The 18,769-nt window shown below is 36.5% G+C and overlaps 1 protein-coding gene across 4 annotated transcripts in view; it reads left to right on the top strand.

Annotated features, from left to right (window-relative positions):
- PTPRM (protein tyrosine phosphatase receptor type M) overlaps positions 1–18,769 on the top strand; it is a 745,411-nt gene that overhangs the window by 446,992 nt on the left and 279,650 nt on the right. For all 4 annotated transcript variants that reach the window (XM_087869969.1, XM_087869970.1, XM_045781827.2 and 1 more), the window contains 2 exons: positions 7,897–8,205; positions 13,920–14,029. In XM_087869969.1, the coding sequence (XP_087726095.1) occupies positions 7,897–8,205; positions 13,920–14,029 (419 nt within the window). The remainder of the gene's footprint in view (positions 1–7,896; positions 8,206–13,919; positions 14,030–18,769) is intronic.

An 18,769-nucleotide genomic window follows, 5' to 3' on the forward strand; every position in this document is an offset into this window, starting at 1 on the left:
TATAACAAAATACAATATATATTAAAATATACATAAATATATAAGATATATTTATATCTTATGCTGGATCTAGTTGTGTTGAAGTAGGAGAGTCCTTCATAGTAAATGATATTCCATTTTGTTTGAAACTTAATGATTATTTTAGAAATATATTATCCATCAATTTATTAATTTATCTAATTCTCTATTTGATGAATTTGGATCTTTTAGTTTTACACATACATATAATATAATATAATATAATATAATATAATATAATATAATATAATATAATATAATATAAAACAGTAATTGGGAGAGATTCTTAACATAAACACTTGTCAAACACTATAGCCAAAGAAAAAATAGTTATGTACATAGTAAATTTCCATTTCAAAGGTTATGTCAAATAAATGATACAGTTCATAAAATGGCCCTAAATTAGACTTTGCTTGTTTACATTTTATTGGAACCAGCACCAATAATTCAAGATCTCTCCTCAGGAGTAGGTTTTAGATTTATAGTCTTGAAATAGAATCTCACTGGGGGAAAGGACCATCTGAATGTTGTTTTCTTTTGGAGAGCAATTTGACATTAGCGAACACACTTGAAGACATGCAGACTGTACAAGCCAGCAGTCCCACATTTTATGTTCACTCAAGGGAAACTGGCTAAGGGATATACAAGCAGCGATGCTCCTTGTACACGGCTTGTAATAGAGAAAAAGTAGACTCAACCTCTCTGTCCCCCAGTGAAGGAATGTATAAGTGAATATGGTTTATTTGTTTAATGGAATTCTATGCACCAGTTGAAATGACACCTAGATTTATATTTTTCAACTTGACTAACATTGAATTAATTCTCAAGTTGCGAAGAATGGTAGCATTTATGTAAAATCATAAGCATCCCAGATATATGTAATAAAAGTATAAAAATATGTCTGGTAATGAAACATAATAACCTTGGGGTTGCTTGCAGGAAAGTGGAAAGAATTGATATCAGTAATGTTTTATTTCTTTAATAAAATCTGGTCTGAAGCAAAACACAAAATGTTAACATTTGATATTAGTAGGTACACAGGTGATTGCTTTATTTGGTACTTTTCAATGTGTTTCAAAGATTTTATTACCTAAAATTTCAAAGAGCTTAAAAAAATTTCAAAGACCTTAAATTAACACCAACAAAAAGAACATTTTATGTTTACCAGAATAACATCTTTCAACCATTGTGCAACTTCTAGCCTTATTTTATGCATTTAACCAATTCAGGCAGAATAAAATATGACAGATGGCATTGCCATCGAGTACCTTGTCAATGCCTACATTTCTTTACCTCAGAAGTTGTCAGCAGTAAGATGTTTACTGCTTCTCTTTTCCACTAACCTTTCATCAAACTTTACTTAAAAACATTAAACTAAAAGAATTTGTTTAAGAAATATTATCCTGGGGGTGCCTGGGTGGCGCAGTTGGTTAAGCACCCGACTCTGGCTCATGTCATGATCTCAGGGTCATGAGATTGGGCCCTGCACTGGGCTCCATGCTCAGTGTGGAGTCTGCTCAAGATTCTCTCCCTTTGTCCCTCCCACTCATGCTCTTTCTCTCTCTCAAATAAATAAATAAATCTTTAAAAAATTATATTATTCTGAAAGACTTGGTGAAATTATCCTAAAAGCACGCACATTGGGTGATTAACCAAAAACCTGAGATAGATATGTATATATTTTTTTACTTTATTTTTTTTAATGTACGAACCAAACCAAAAACTAAACAAAACATTTGTCCCCTCTACTCTTTCAGTTCACCTGGCACCGCTAGAGAATCCCGCCCCCTCCAGGCGATGAGTGGTTGCTCTATTTAGAGGCTGTACAGCCTTAGCCTCCTTCCTGAGAGGGTCTGTGTTCTCACCTTTGTACATATCCTAGTCATTTTGTTATGTAAAATTCCTTTACACTTTCCATAAAATGTGAATGGCAACTCCAGCTTTGTTCTGTGATGGAATTTAAAGCAATCAGTGTAAGTGGATAGTCCATTTTCCAGCAACAAGGGGTAGTAGGTTACATACCTTTATCAATTAGGCCAAATTCAAACCCACACTTGGAAAACACGAGGGACATTGTGAAGAGTATGTCCATCCTAAACCAAGGAAGAAAGCAGAATGTTTGATTTTGTGTAAGGCTTGACATTGCTACACTTCCATTCATCTATTCAATAGTCTGTTTATTCATCTCTTAAATTAGTACTATTTTTGAAATTTATTTTTTTAGAGAGAAACTGTCCTTTTATATAGGACTGTGTGAAATATTTAAGAAAACTAGACTGCTTTCAAGTACATTTCTTGATTTTAATTATGATACAATCCAGAAGCAATTCATACAATACTTGTGAAAAGTATTTTGGTGGATGAGACTATTCAAATTCATGTAATTCTTATAGCAACTTTTAATTTATTCAATTTACATCTTAGATATATAGATGCCTGTAGGGTAGCATAAATTAACTTTTCTAAATTAAATTTTCAGCCTCACTGACAAGGGGCACTTTTTAAACTCTGGAAAGCATTGGCTAATCCGAAAATTGCAGCTGTGTCACTTGAAAACAGTGCCACGTGCCTGGAATCCTTACTGCTTAGGAATAGTGAATGATTGGGTAAGCCAACATAATATTAACTAATCAGGTATTTGCTCTGATTTAACTGATGAGTAAAGAAAGCTGTTGCGATATTATTTTGTCCCCTTTTGTGTGACTGATGAAGCAGAAATAGAGTAGCTGAAGGTGCCAGAGGGGGCCCACCTGGTTGTTATTCCTTTTACTGTAATAGACCTCTGGATAGTTCATGAAGAGGGAGGAAAGAGAAACCTGTTAGCAGGAGCATTGGCTGTGATCTGTGTTTTTGACGATCAATGGCAGGATCCTAAAATTACACCCAAATATCTCTCACGGGTTCTGAAATTGAGTTTCTGAAAAAGCACTGTAGTAGTAATAGAAGTAAAGAGCAGAGTTCCAGAGAAATGAGCTGTGAATTGAACCTGCAATGGAAATTGATCCGACCAGTCAGTTTCTGCCCTTATTCATAGGAAAACAGGACTGAGTGTAGAAGAAGCCAGGATCACTGATTAAATAGGATGCTAAAGTGCCGGAGGCTAGAACCGGGCCTGCTGGTCCCTCAGGTCAGGCCTGCGACTGTCAGACTTCTCTGCGGGAAACCTGGCTGGAACTGGCAGAAAGAGAACAGAATGAAAAATGCTGCCACCAGCCCAGGAAGCGGTAAGAACTCCCGACTAAGCTTCAGGCGCGACAGCCATTGCACTCCTCGGGGAGGCCGTTCTAGTCTCTTATCATGAGTCAGTGGGCCCACACTGGGCCGGCCGGCCTCATGATTCATGCCAGTGGAGCCTGTCATGAGACCCATTCCAGTGAGGGCCGAGGGGATGAGTGTGAAGAAAACAGCCTTGAAGCAACTCACATCCTCAGTAGCATCTCTAGGATTCTGAGAAGGAGGCAAATATCCGACAACGAGTGGTCCTGTGAATATAATTAATTACCCTGTTATCTAACCCTAAGAGATTTATTTTGTGTGCATATAATGGTAGTAATATATTCCAAGTGTTTTTGGCAGTGCTTGTATTCTGCTCCTAGAAATGCAGTATGAGTTGTAATTAGCCCACTGAAATTACACATTTCTGGTTATGAAGTTGCCATTTATTGCCTAGAGTGTGATATATTTCTACAACAATGCCCTTCAAAGTCTGCAGTGATCATCAGTATAACTCACTAGGGCACATGTCCCTATGGAATGCCTCATTCACACTTAGCGGCACGCTAATAGAAATGGTTCCACCAGAAACAGTGAAGATAAAGAGACTATAAAACACTAACTTAAGATGTAACCATTATAAACCATTTCTGAATCAGAGCTCAATTTGCAGAATAGCAGAAGAAAAGAAAAAAAAAGCAATGAAATCAGGCCATTTGCTTGGGATGAGTTGAAAGGATTTTCAGATTCCCTGAGTCATTGGACTTAGCCTATCAACACTACCCTCAAAAGAGGATGTTATCACAGGTACGTGGCAGTGCATGGAATTCATTTATGTTTCAGACGTCATTTTCCCATCATGCTTAACTAACTCTTCCCTCCTGGCCCTGGCAAGAGAAATGACAGCTCTCCATCTCAGGCGGACTGTGTTGTCTGTGTCGCAGTATTGATTCAGCTTGTGTGTTAAGCTTTTGGGCAATGGAAGAAGTCATAGAATAACTGGGATAGAATGACACTCAAAGTGGCATTCATCCCTGCCCCCTGTTGATATGATTTGACCCTGCCGTTTTGGTATGGACATAGTAGGAGACACAACAGCACTATACCCCAGACAAAGGCCCGTGAAGAACATAAATGGAGGTACTCTGTTTATAACAGCTTCTGTAACATATTTCGTTTTGGTTAGCCAGAATCTCATTGAAGATGCAAGCCAGTGAGCACAAGCCTCTTTTCGTCTAAGATTTAGACCTCATACAGCCTCTGTCTCTCTAGTCTGCTAACTACCACTCTGACAGTAGGGACTCTGGAAACTTGGTCATAGATAATGGTTGTTTGTGCAATACTTAACTCTTTTACTTGGCAAATTTATGTAAAGTTTGAAACAATTTTACCATGATGGAATTTTTTTAGGTATTAACAGAGAGGAAGCTAGCATGCATTTCAAGAAAACTTGAGCAGTAAACAGAATTCTTGGGTTTTTAATCCTGGAACTTCATTCATGTGTGTATTTTCTTGACTAAGAAGTGCTGAATTGATGCAGGCTTATTTATGCAGCAGAAAGTAGTTTTCTATGGAAATTAAGGTAGAACAGCATTGTTTAAACTAATATCCGAAACATTTAGTCATTTTATTCGTAAATAAAATTGATGAAAACCTTGGGAAAATGCTTTGGAACACTTCCAACGGATACCGGTGATTAATAAGGAAAGTAGCAAAGAGATGCATGTTAATCTGTTTATGTATAAGAGATCTGGAGCTTATTAAAAGTTTCTGTAAACATTCAACTAATGAAGCATTATATAAAATTAGACATTTCCTTTACATTGTAAGAAGTCACTAGGCTTGAAAAAAACCTTCAAGTTATTTCTAAATAACTTATGATATTTCCCCTAACACTAGTAATTTAAATATTAAAAAAAAATGATTTAGTAGTATGGAACATTCCATGGGGAACGCCACTAAAGATTCCCTGGGGGAGTTTTTATCTTACTCGTCTTTGGTTCCTAGAGTTATTACAGGAAGGGGTAGCGTGAATGGTCATTATTAACCTCATTTTATGGTTCGAGCAGAGGTCTGGCAGATAAATTCCATCTTGCATATATAAAATCAAAGCATTATTTCAGTTGAAATGTTTTTATTTGTTGGAGGTCACAGGAAAGGGAGTAGTTCTAGGTTCTCCGTAGATCCTAAATGATGGAGCAAATAAGGAATGGGAAACACAAACAGAAATCAAGACATGAACTTCAGTAACAGTCCGGACAAATTTCCGGTAGCAGGTAGAGTTATCTGCTAACGCTGAACTGGGAACATGGCATAGATCCCTCTTCTGTAGTATTAGAGAAGAAGAAAGAGTCTTCACAGCACTTGTGTTCCACAATTAAATACATGCGATCTGTATTATATTTTACATTCTTTGGTCATGTTTTAGATGGAGTTTGGGGTATATAGAACATTACAATTCCTTCTTATCTGATTTTCTTTACTTTGGTAGAGACGCTGCAGTAAGGTTAAAGCAGCATGTCTCATTGTCAGACAGGTATGAATTCACAGCCACCATCAAACCTTGAACCAACTTCTTGAACCAACGTTGGCTGCAATTTTTTTCATCTATGTATTGAGAAGAATGGTACTTGGTTCACAGGATTGTTTTGAGGAATAGGGACTACATATAAAGCAAGTTACACATAATAAGTGCACATACAGCAAATGGTAGCTATTATTTCTCAAATGTTCATGCTGATTTCCCTTACCAATTGTAGATCTCCTTACATTCATTTCTGATGACCACAATTAAGGAAAACAAAAAATCAGAATATATGGAGAAAGTATATTTATGGATATTCCAAAACAGAACATTTAAGATTAGATTCTCCCCAAACCCCTGAAAGGTAAACTTCTTAGAAAACTGTACAGCACATAGTAAGTGCTCAGTAAATATTATGTATTTAGTATTATTGTATTTTCATCATTATTTCATAAAGACATTTAAGCTGTCTGTGTATACATTCTTTCTTTTAAACTATTTAAAATGCTTATATTCCCTGCATGTCATTTCGATTTCTAAGCTTGAAACTCTGTATCTGGAGCTTGGGCTCAAGAATAATACTAAGACATTGTCAGGGATAGGAAAGAGCAGTAATTGCATGAAATTCTATACAAATAATCAAAAGTCACAGAAGGCCTGCAGTCCTGCTCAAAAGTTTATGTTCTGTAATCGTTATATTATTTCATGCTGAATTCTCAAGCTTTTTCTCTTATGTTTGCCAATTACATAATCATAAATTAATTTAAAAAGATAAAATATATTTATCAATGAGCATTAAGATTGGTTTCATGTACCAGAGCCTCAGGGGAAAATAGCCTTAAATAAAAGCACTGTATTTCTCTCTATGAAAATTTTGTAAGTAGACAGTCGGGGATAGTACGGTAACTCAGGGATTATCAGGAACTCTGGCTCCTTTTTTTTTTAATAATAATTTTTTATTATGTTAGTCACCATACAGTATATCCTTAGTTTTTGATGTAGTGTTGAGTTCATTATTTGCATATAACACCCAGTGCACCATGCAATATGTGCCCTCCTTAATACCCATCACAGGCCTATTCCAGTCCCTCACCCCCCTCCCCTCTGAAGCCCTCAGTTTGTTTCCCAGAGTCCATAGTCTCTCGTGGTTCATTCTCCCTTCTGTTTACCCCCCTTCATTCTTCCCTTCCTTCTCCTACCAATCTTCCTGCTATTTCTTAGGTTCCATAAATGAGTGAAACCATATGATAATTGTCTTTCTCTGCTTGACTTATTTCACTTAGCATAATCTCCTCCAGTCCCGTCCATGTTGCTGCAAATGTTGTGTAATCGTTCTTTCTGATGGCTGAGTAATATTCCATTGTATATATGGACCACATCTTCTTAATCCAGTCATCTGTTGCAGGGCATCTCGGCTCCTTCCACAATTTAGTGATTGTGGACAATGCTGCTATGAACATTGGGGTGCATATGGCCCTTCTCTTCACTATGTCTGTATCTTTGGGATAAATACCCAGGAGTGCAATTGCTGGATCATAGGGTAGCTCTATTTTTAACTTTTTAAAGGACCTCCACACTGTTTTCCAAAGTGGCTGTACCAACTTGCATTCCCACCAACAGTGTAAGAGGCATCCCCTTTCTCCACATCCTCTCCAACATTTGTTGTTTCTTGCCTTATCAATTTTTGCCCTTCTAACTGGTGTAAGGTGGTTTCTCAATGTGGCTCCTTCTTCATCATTGCTTTGAATGTTCATGTTTAAGTGCTTCATGGTCCATCATGGCGACATGAGCAAAAAAACCTCATATCCTAAATCCACCTAATGGATAGGAAGAAGGAAAAAAAATGGTGAGCCCTTCTTTTTAAGGATACCTCCCAGAATCTGTTCTTGATCTCATCTTGTATCCATTCACCAGAACTTAGGCATATGGCCGTATCTCACTGCAGAAGACACCAAAAATTCTAGTCTTGATTCTGGGTGGTGTTATGCCCAGCTAAGATTTAGGGATTTCATTATCTTGGAAGAAGAGAAGACCAGATCCTGGGGACAAGGAGGACTATCTGTGATACCTGAACTTCACCAGAACTCTTATAATTCATTTCTCTTATGTTTTCTTGTTCCTCCTTTCCTTTTCGATATTAGATCCCATGCGTGGCCCAAGAAAACTGGAAGTGGTAGAAGTCAAATCTCGACAAATCACTATCCGCTGGGAGCCATTTGGGTATAACGTAACTCGCTGCCATAGTTATAATCTCACAGTCCACTACTGTTACCAAGTCGGAGGACAGGAGCAAGTGCGAGAAGAAGTAAGCTGGGACACAGATAATTCACACCCTCAACATACAATCACTAACCTTTCACCGTATACCAATGTCAGCGTGAAACTCATCCTCATGAATCCTGAGGGACGGAAGGAAAGTCAAGAACTCATAGTACAGACAGATGAAGATTGTAAGTACTTTTAAATGATGTGTTTGTGTGAAATACATATGCATCAGAAAAGCAGCTTTTATTTCTTTTAAATTGAGGTCTCTATAATGAAAATGAAGGAACTAGTTACTCTGTTGAGTAATATAAATGTGCTTCTGGGAACTTAAGCATGGATTTTAAAAGGTAAAGGAATAAAGATGTAGAAGTTTAATTCCTTATGAGTCATAGAGTTACCTTTCTTTATATAATTATTCTGTATTGCTCTGAATAGTTCTTCCATTCAAGTTTTATTCTCATGTTGGACTTAAGAGTTGCTACTTGGGTATTATTTATATGAAATGCTCATTTAAATATATTGAAATGGTATTCTGAAACATACTTCATAGTTCAGATAAAAATTCAGCACAAAATAGAGGCTGCCCTTACTTTTCAGCACAGTGCTGAGAAATTACCTCATTAGGTTGGTGGTCATGTAATAGATCATACTTTCCCATAGGAACAGTATTGTAATTGGATATTACCTCCATAAACAAGGACTTAACAAATAGACAATGTGTGTCACCAGCAACTCATCAAAAAAAGCTAATACGCAATTGCAATAAACCTCTGAAATAATTTAAAATAGTAAAATTATACATTGAATCCCATAGCATAGATATAAATGAGCTTTTTATGTTGATTATACAGGGGACGCCCACATACAATAACACGTACATATGGAACATAAAATGCAGTGGCAGTGTATTGTATATTTGACCTACAATTTATTTGCCAGGCATCAGAATAAGTGGCAAAGAACTTGAGAAGCCCCTCAAATGAATACACTTACTAAATTCTGGGGAAAAGGAGATGTTACACTTTTTTTTTTTCTTATGCAGCTGATTATGCCATGATCCTTGATTATTGATTATAACATGCATTAAATGTTTACAACAACACTTCATTGTACCATTTAAAGAGCTGACGAAGTATTTTTGAGTGTTTATCACCTATACAACACCATGCATATTGCTTTGGAAGGAAAACATGGGAACAGCCAGGGTAAAGGAGGAGCTCACCCCACAAATTTTTCTTCTGTTTTCTGTAGCCCTACAAGTCCTCCCTGTGCTGGTTGTTCTCAAATGGTTGTCTTTTTGCAGTTATTTTTATAAGGAATATTAGTTTGCTGCAGGTCACCCAATCTGGCTGAGACTAGAAGCCCTGTCTCTATTTATTTTTTTTTCTTTTTTTTATTTATTCCACAGAGATAGAGACAGCCAGCGAGAGAGGGAACACAAGCGGGGGGAGTGGGAGAGGAAGAAGCAGGCTCATAGCAGAGGAGCCTGATGTGGGGCTCGATCCCATAACGCTGGGATCATGCCCTGAGCTGTGCCACGCAGGCGCCCCCTGTCTCTATTTCTTCTGGTTCCTCCTCATCTCTCCGAAAAGTGAAAAGAAACTGCCAACATTGTCAGTGGGTCACCTCTAACTCTCCCCCCACCCCACCCCGCATATCTCTGCCTGTTTTGGTTCTTTTTTTTATTGGTAATATTTTTTATTATATTATGCTAGTCACCATACAGTACATCCCTAGTTTTTGATGTAAAGTTCCATTATTCATTAGTTGCGTATAACACCCAGTGCACCATGCAATACGTGCCCTCTTTAATACCCATCACCAGCCTATCCCAGTCCCTCACTACCCTCCCCTCTGAAGCCCTCAGTTTGTTTCCCAGAGTCCATAGTCTCTCATGCTTCATTCCCCCTTCCGATTACCCCCCCTTTCTTTGTGCCTTTCTATTTTGGTTCTAACTCCTGCTGTTTCTGCTCCCAAAATATTAGAGTGTGCTTTTCTCTCAATTTCCACTATCTATATCCAAATCTTCATTATTTCATACTGAAATTTCTAACCTTCATTGGTGACTCCAGCTTTACCCCATTCTAATGTTGCCTACTCACTCACAGAACTAATCTTTAAAATACAGTTGCATCTCTGTGGTGTCGCTTGTTATTTCTCCTCCTTCATTTCTTATTTTATTTATTCAAGTTATAGAAACATTTTTCTAGGTATGTCTCCTCTGGCAAGGGAAATAAAAGCAAAATTAAACTTTTAGACTACATAAAAATAAAAAGCTTCTGCACAATAAAGGAAACAATTTTAAAAAAAGGCAACCTACTGAATGGGAGAAGATATTTGCAAATGATATATCTGATAAGGGTTTAATATTCAAAATACATAAAGAAATTGTGCAACTCAGTACCAAGAAGACAAATAATCCAATTAAAAAATGGGCAAAAGACCTGAATAGACATTTTTCCCAAGAAGACCTACAGATGGCCAACAGACACATGAAAAGATGCTCAACATCACTCATCATCGGGGGAAATGCAAATTAAAACTACAATGAGATATCCCCTCACACCTGTCAGAATGGCTAAAATCAAAAACACACGTGTTGCATGGTGCACTGGGTGTTATACGCAACTAATGAAGCATCGAGCTTTACATCAGAAACCAGGGATGTACTGTATGGTGACTAACATAATATAATAAAAAACATTAAAAAAAACAAAACACAAGAAATACCAACTGTTGGCAAGGATGTAGAGAAAAAGGAACCCTCATGCACTGTTGGTGGGAGCGTAAATTGGTGCAGCCACTGTGGAAAACAGTATGGAGGTTCCTCAAGACATTAAAAATAGAATTACCATAAGATTTACCCCCCAAAAATGAAGCCACTAATTCAAAAAGATATATGCACCCCTATTTTTATTGCAGCATTATTTATAATAATCAAGATATGGAAGCAACCCAAGTGTCCACATATAGATGGACATAATTCCATAATACATGGAATATTACTCAGCTGTAAAATAGAATGAAATCTTGCCACAAGGCATGGATGGGCATAGAGGGTGTAATGCGAAGTGAAATAAGTTAGAGAAAAACAAACACCATATGATATCATTCATATGTGGAATTTAAGAAACAAAACAAATGAACAAAGGAAGAAAAAGAGACAAACCATAAAACAGACTCTTAAATACAGAGAACTGTGGTTGCCAGAGGGGAGCTGGGTGGGGCAATGCGTGAAATAGATAAGAGGGATTAAAAGTACACTTACGCTGATGAGCACTGAGAAATGTATATAGAATTATTGAATCATTGTATTGTTCACCTAAAACTATTAAACACTGTAATTTAGTTATACATGAATTTAAACAGCATTTAACAATTCAGTAAAATACATCTGCATCGTGTCACTCTGTCCACAGAGCTTTCAATGACTTAATTTAAATCTTGACTTTCAAAATTTTCTGTATTCCTGGCTCATTCTCTAGGACTAGCGACTTTTCCTCCTTTGCAGCTCATTCTGCAAAGATGTCACCCTGACATCAGGTTATTATGAAAATGCTATTAATATTAATATATTAATATTTGTGTATAATTTTATGTTAATATTTGTGTAGAATTTTTTGAGTAGTGTATGTTTTCAGTTCTCTTAGGTATGTATCTAGGACTGGAATTCACATGGTAAATTTATCAATGTGTATTTATTTGAAGAGCTGCTAGATGGTTTTCAAAGCAGCTGTAGGATTTTTATATTTCCTCCAACAGCATATGAGGGTTTCAATTTCTCCACATTCTCAGTGATACTTACTATCTGCCTTCTGACTATGGCCATTTTAGTGGTGTGAAGTGCTATCTCCTAGTGGTTTTGATTTGCATTTTCCTGCTAGGTGGTGATGCTTAGCATCCTTTCATGTGCTTATTGGACATTTGTTTATCTTTTTTGGAGAACTTTATACAGACCCTTTGCCCATTTAATTGGATTATTTGTTTTCTTATTGGGTTTTAGTAGTTCCTTATGTATTTAAGATATAAGTCTCTTGTGAGATATATGATTTGCAAAACTTTTCTCCTATTCGGTGTGTCATCTTTTCACTTTCTTGATAGTGCCCTTTGAAGCACAGAGCTTTTCATTTTGATGATGTACAGTTTATCTGTATTTTTTGTTGTTGTTGCTTTGACTTTTGGTGTCATGTCCAAGAACCTATTGTCTGATCCAAAGTCATGAAGATTCCCACCTATGTTTTATTCTAAGAGTTTTGTAGTTTTAGCTCTTACATTTAGCTCTTAAATCAATTTTGATATAAGCTTTATATATGGTGTGAGGTAAGAATCCAACTTCATTTTTTCACATGTGGATATCCATTTGTACCAGCCCCATTTGTTGAAAAGATTATCATCTCCCCATTAAATTTTCCTGGCACCCTTAATGAAAATCAGTTGACTGCAAATGTACATTGTATCCTCAATTCTGCTCCACTAATCTGTATGTTTATCTTTATGTCACTACCACACTGTCTTGATGCTATAGCTTTGTAGTAAGTTTTGAGAAGTGTGAGTCCTCTCTAACCACTTTTTGATTTCTGACACTGTCACCAAAAAATTTGATCCTGTACCTTCAAATATATGTATAAATACTACAGATATACTAGTTTTAAAAGGAATAGACACACTAATACACTAATTTGTGTATGATATAGTGTATATGCAAAAACTGAATTTAAGTGAACACGAGATAAACAGTATTTTAAAAATAACATTAAATGTTATTTTATAGAAATTGGCAGGTAAATTTCCACCTTCCCTTATGTCAATTAGATTTATTTGAAAACTAGTCAAAAGGTGTTACATATTTCAGGTTTTTAAAAAATGGCATAAAAATCCCCAAAGTCTTTTGTATTATTAATAAATAAGATAATTTTTAAAATATTTATTATTACATATCATTTTATCTACATCACATCTTTTTAGAACATCTATTTGTGTGTATTTTTAACAGATATATTAAATATCAGTACAATAGTTCATATCTATTTTTCTTTCACATAATTTTGTCACTTAATATTGTAAGTATAAAATATATAAAAACATAAAATTTTAAATATAAAATTCATCCATGATTATATATATAGCTGTCATTTTGTGTTATATTGTGTGACTATAACAATTTATTAAACCATTCAGTTTGTCCCCAAATTATTATTTTTATTAAAAAATGCTATGTTGATGTCTTACTACATGTCTCCTGTACATACATACAAGAATATTACTAGGAGGGGCGCCTGGGTGGCACAGCAGTTAAAGCGTCTGCCTTCGGCTCAGGGCGTGATCCTGGCATTATGGGATCGAGCCCCACATCAGGCTTCTCCGCTATGAGCCTGCTTCTTCCTCTCCCACTCCCCCTGCTTGTGTTCCCTCTCTCGCTGGCTGTCTCTATCTCTGTCAAATAAATAAAATCTTTAAAAAAAAAAAAAGAATATTACTAGGAAATATCTCTGGAGGTAGGATTATTGGATCATATGATACATGCCTCTTTAACTTTACTAAATACTATCAAATTATTTTCCTAAGTGGCTGTACTGATTTCTGCTCCCACAAGCAATGTGTGGGAATTCTTATTGCTCTATATCTTTATTTCTGAAGAATGTGGAAGTTCATTTAAAAAGTGATTACTGAGCTTCGTCTAATTGATTCAAACTTTAAAGAAAAAAGTGATGAGATTATTTTCTTTAAAAGGACAGTGTAGCCAAAATGGTCTTAAATTTCAGATTTTTAAAAGAATACTGAGTGTATCTATGGACTATTAAATCTTACATTTCAAATGAGAGTGAAAAGCCGAATGTGTAAAAAAATCTAATTTGGGGGCAGAGCTCTCAAACATTTATTGATTTTTCCCCCCTTCTAGTGCCAGGTGCTGTTCCTACTGAATCCATCCAAGGAAGTACTTTTGAAGAGAAGATATTTCTTCAATGGCGAGAACCAATTCAAACATATGGTGTCATCACTTTATATGAGGTAGTATATACATTCATTAGTAATTTAATTTTTCATTATAATTTCTGTGATACCTAAACTGCCTAGTATTTAAAAATACATTATGGCATTATGTCTTTTAAGAAGTTTAATGCCTTTGATAGTTACAATGGTTACTGCATAGAAGCAAAAAAAAAAAAAAACAAAACCAAAAAACCCTGAGTTTTTCAATTATGTATCATTTCAGGATGTATATATATAATGATTTAGATGTTTCTGGAATATATATTATATGTAAGGACACAACATAGTATTAAAAAATCACCCATATTAAAAACAGTAAGTATTTTGAAGTGTACATTGATTAGGAGGCAACCACATGATCCTATTCTTGCTAGCTATAAAATATTTTACTACTGAATTATAGAAGAACGCTGATTATCCAATTAGCCAAGTCAATAGACATTGTCTCAGGGGTAACAATAGAATAATGTCTTTTGGTTTCTTAGTATTAGCAAAACATTCTTTAGGCTTCCTTGACATAATTTTGTCTACTGAGGCATATCAAATGGTTGAATGATAGCAGAGAAGAATTTGATGAATTGTTCAAGGAAAAAAATAACAGCAGTACCGGGGGTGACAGTCATCATCACATCTGTATGAGCATCATTCGCTGTGCCTATTGTCATAGAAACAAGCAGGTGCATTTTTTTAAGCAAGCATTTATTTGAATGCAAATTTAACGAAATTACATGTTGTTAGGTTTCTAAAAATCATGGCAATTCCTCCTGTGGAACCTCTGCTTGAATACCTTTCAGAACTGCTGACAAAAGCCTGAGCAGATTAGCTGTCAGACAGTAATCACTGGTAAACCCCCTCTCTGACCCAACGAGCCTCACATTTATGTTTCCTTTTACCTTTTGAAATTGGTATTGAAATGCAAAAAATAATGTTTTTAATTGAAAGCTAAACAAAGTAAGAGAAAAGATAAAAGAAAAAGTTGATTTTCATGTTAAGTTATTGATGCTGTTCATTGGGCTGCTTCATTGTGAAAGAATTCGGTGTTATGAAAATCTGTGGCTCAGCTTTTAAAGAGCTAAGTGTTATAATCAAACAAGTTCAGATTTTTTCTCAGTGATCAGAATTTGTAGTTAATATTGTTGGGCCCAAGACCATTTTCTGGGCTCAGTTTTAAAGATGCCTACCTAAAAATATTTTACTAGAAAAGAACCAATGTTAAGTTCCAAGAAATAAGTCCATCTGTCCTAAAAGCCACATGTTGATATCTAGACAGACAGAAAATAATAGCCAGTTTCATTCTTCTTGATGCCATTGAATATGCGCCTTTGTGTAATAAGTAACTTTAGCATGAAAACAATAGGGATAATAATTCAAAAGAAGAATCCATTAATCTCTCTGAATTCAGTGGCCCGGGTCTCCCTGTTGAACCCTGATCTAAATGTTGTTATAATGGGGATACCTGAATATGTGGTAAATCAGGGTTTTAAAAATCAGATCTAGGTAAGTGGAATAAGTTGGTTTATTTTTCTAGGTACCAAAGGGAAAATGTCAAATGTGTGCATCAGGCTTCAGTGATTAAATACAAGTTTTCTGGCCACCAAATCTTTCTCTCTCTTTCCCCCGTATTTTCCAGAAGTAGGAGAGGGGATTTCTGTTCTCTAAATAGGTCTCAGGAGGGAGCTCTTCTTCAGCTATGATGTACGGTATGCCATGTCCAGCCTGTGCCAGAGTCAGTGATAGGCACAGCTTCCTCCTAGAGCCAAGGACCGATGTTGAACCAGACTCGGTCCCCTCCGGAGGACCACAGTCTCTGGGTACTGACGTCATGCTAAGGAAATAGAATAGTTGCCCCCTCAAAAAAAGCAGGAATCTTACGGACAGTATGTTCTAGCATAGAAACACATTTGACTATAGGTACAAACTGGAAGGCGAGGTAAATTGTCATAGTTTTTGCAGGAGAGAAGAGGAAACAGGTTGAATGCTGTAGATGCTGTCAATGGATATGCTGTGGCTTCGGGTTATTTTCAGGTTCTCTTTACGTCTTAGGAAATACACCACACCATCAGTGACTGGACAATGCTGACGTCCTCATTCTCTGCCGGGAGTCATGGCAGTTGGCAGCATTAAAGCATTCTCCTGGTGTCAGTCTTTGCCTCTGCTTTTCATTCCCCTAACCACCATCTTCAGCCTTCTTGAACTAGCCTTTCCTTTCTCCCCACCTTTGTTCAGGCTCTGGGCCTTCCTGTCCCTTACGTCTCCGTCAGCCCTTTATTTTCATCAGAGTCATCGGCCTAAAACCTAGACTGATAGATACAGCCTTCCTCAACAGCAATCAAAATTTTTATTTTATTGAATTAGAAATGTAATAGTGCTCTCCGAAAGAATGTTTTAAGTACAGAAGTAGTCAAAATAATATCCTTGCCTCCCAATTTCATTTTTCAGAGGTAACAACTGGATGTATGCCCTTCCAAAATTTTACAAGGTAGAAATTATAGTACAAGTTCATTTATGAATAGAGATCAATAAAATTTAATAAATATTAGCAAACCCAGCATTTTTACAAGAATAATGTGCCATATATGACACCTGCCTCACATCATACAAGAAAAAAAATAACAAATGGATTCACGTTCTAAACACAAAAGTTAAACTACCAGAACACTATATGAAAAATAAGGAAGATATGGGGTGCTTGGGTGGCACAGCGGTTAAGCATCTGCCTTCGGCTCAGGGCGTGATCCCGGCGTTATGGGATCGAGCCCCACGTCAGGCTCCTCTGCTATGAGCCTGCTTCTTCCTCTCCCACTCCCCCTGCTTGTGTTCCCTCTCTCGCTGGCTGTCTCTCTGCCAAATAAATAAATAAAATCTTTAAAAAAAAAAAAGAAAAATAAGGAAGATATTTCTTTAATGTATCTTACTAAAAGATTGACAGATTTACTTATTTAAGAGTTTAAACTTCTGAACAACAAAAGATAGCACTAGGAAAGCCTAAATACAGACAGAAGACTTGAGGAAATTATTTTCAAAATTAATAACAGTGGATGGGCTTTTGGCCACTGTAAACAGACTTGATACAGATTGCTAAGAAATGGACAAAACATTCCATTAGAAATCTAACTGGACAAAGAATAAGAGGAGGCAACTCACAGAAAAAAAAAAATCCAAGTAGCATTTGCACATGAAAAGATACCTATCCTACCTTACTAATGATTCAAAAATGAAATAAAGCAAGTGCTACGAAAAGTTAAGTTTGTATCATATCAAGTGTTAAACAGCGATGTGGGGAAATGCACGTGTGCATAGGCTATTGATGGGAACATACATTTTGCATCTCTTACATAGGCAATTTGGGGGAACCTATCAAAATTTAAGCATTGTGTATCAAGTCTGTTTCTAGAAGCTTATCAAATACAGAGGGATATACATGGTCCAAGTATTTTCATTGTACCTCACTGACTTTATATGGCTCTTGATCGCCTAGTAAGTAAACTCCAGGCTCCTGGTCATGAGAGTAACCCATCAACAAGCTTTGGGAACAAAAAGAGAAAAAAAAAAAGGAAAAAATATATATATATATAAACAGAGAAAGAGGCAAACCAAAAAAGAGACTCTTAACTATAGAGAACAAACTGATGGTTACCAGAGGGGAGGAAGGTAGGGGGATGGGTTAAATAGCTGGTGGGAATTAAAGAGTGCACTGTCATCGTGAACACTGGGCGACGCATGGAAGTGTTGAATCACTCAATTGTACACCTGGAACTCATATTACACTGTTATGTTCACTAACTGGAATTTAAGTAAAAACTATAGAGAGAGAGAAATATATACATATATATATGTGTGTGTATATATAGAGAGAGAAAGAGAGAATATGAGTGTGTGTGTGTGTGTGTGTGTGTGTGTGTGTGTAAAGGGACTGGGAGAAGACAGAGGTATAAAAGATACTGTGCCTTCTCTACTAGAAGTAACAGTCCTAAAAGCAAGTGCTTCATTCATTGGAGGCATGCAGTGAATGTGTTTCAAATGGGTGAATGGATGGATGGATGGATGGATGGATGGATGGATGGATGGATGGATGGATGGATGGGTGGATGGGTGGATGGATGGATGGATGGATGGATGGATGGATGGATGGGTGGATGGATGGATGAATAAACTTTGGGGAGCAAATACGCCATCACAGCTTGGATCTAGTGAACTACCCTTTTCTCTAGATGTGTCAGAATGAAGACTTAAGTAAGCAACTAAGCACATAGTGGCGACGATGCCCAAGTCCCTCCCAGAGCAGCTGGTGGGAGACACTGTCTTGTCTCTCGACAAAGAGTAACCTTGTGAGGGAAATCGGCTAGAGGGTTAACAACAGATACGCTGCCTAACTCTGAGAGTGGCATGCACCGTAGTGATTAATACATACAGCAAACATTTTCTTGCCAAAGCGTAGATGATTCAATCTAAATATTCTTTCAGAGAGGTCTCCCTAATTATAATGACATGGTATAAATATAAGAAGAAAGAATGTCAATTATCACTTCGTATAATAACAGTGTTAGTGTTCATGCACATAAATTATAAGTAAGTTTACCTATTTAAAAGCAAGAAAAGTGCTCAGTTTTGCAATTTAAAACTTTTGAATATGCCACATTTAAAAATTATGTCGTTACAACCAGTAGAAGTTAGTAATCACCACTAAAATGCGTGTTCGTGAATAGTTGATGAACTACTTACGGTGAAATTCTTTAAAAATCATTTGAAAGGGCACAT

The sequence above is a fragment of the Ursus americanus genome, chromosome 19 (assembly GCF_024610735.1).
Source record: "Ursus americanus isolate L20-20 chromosome 19, mUrsAme1.1.p, whole genome shotgun sequence".
NCBI lineage: Eukaryota > Metazoa > Chordata > Mammalia > Carnivora > Ursidae > Ursus > Ursus americanus.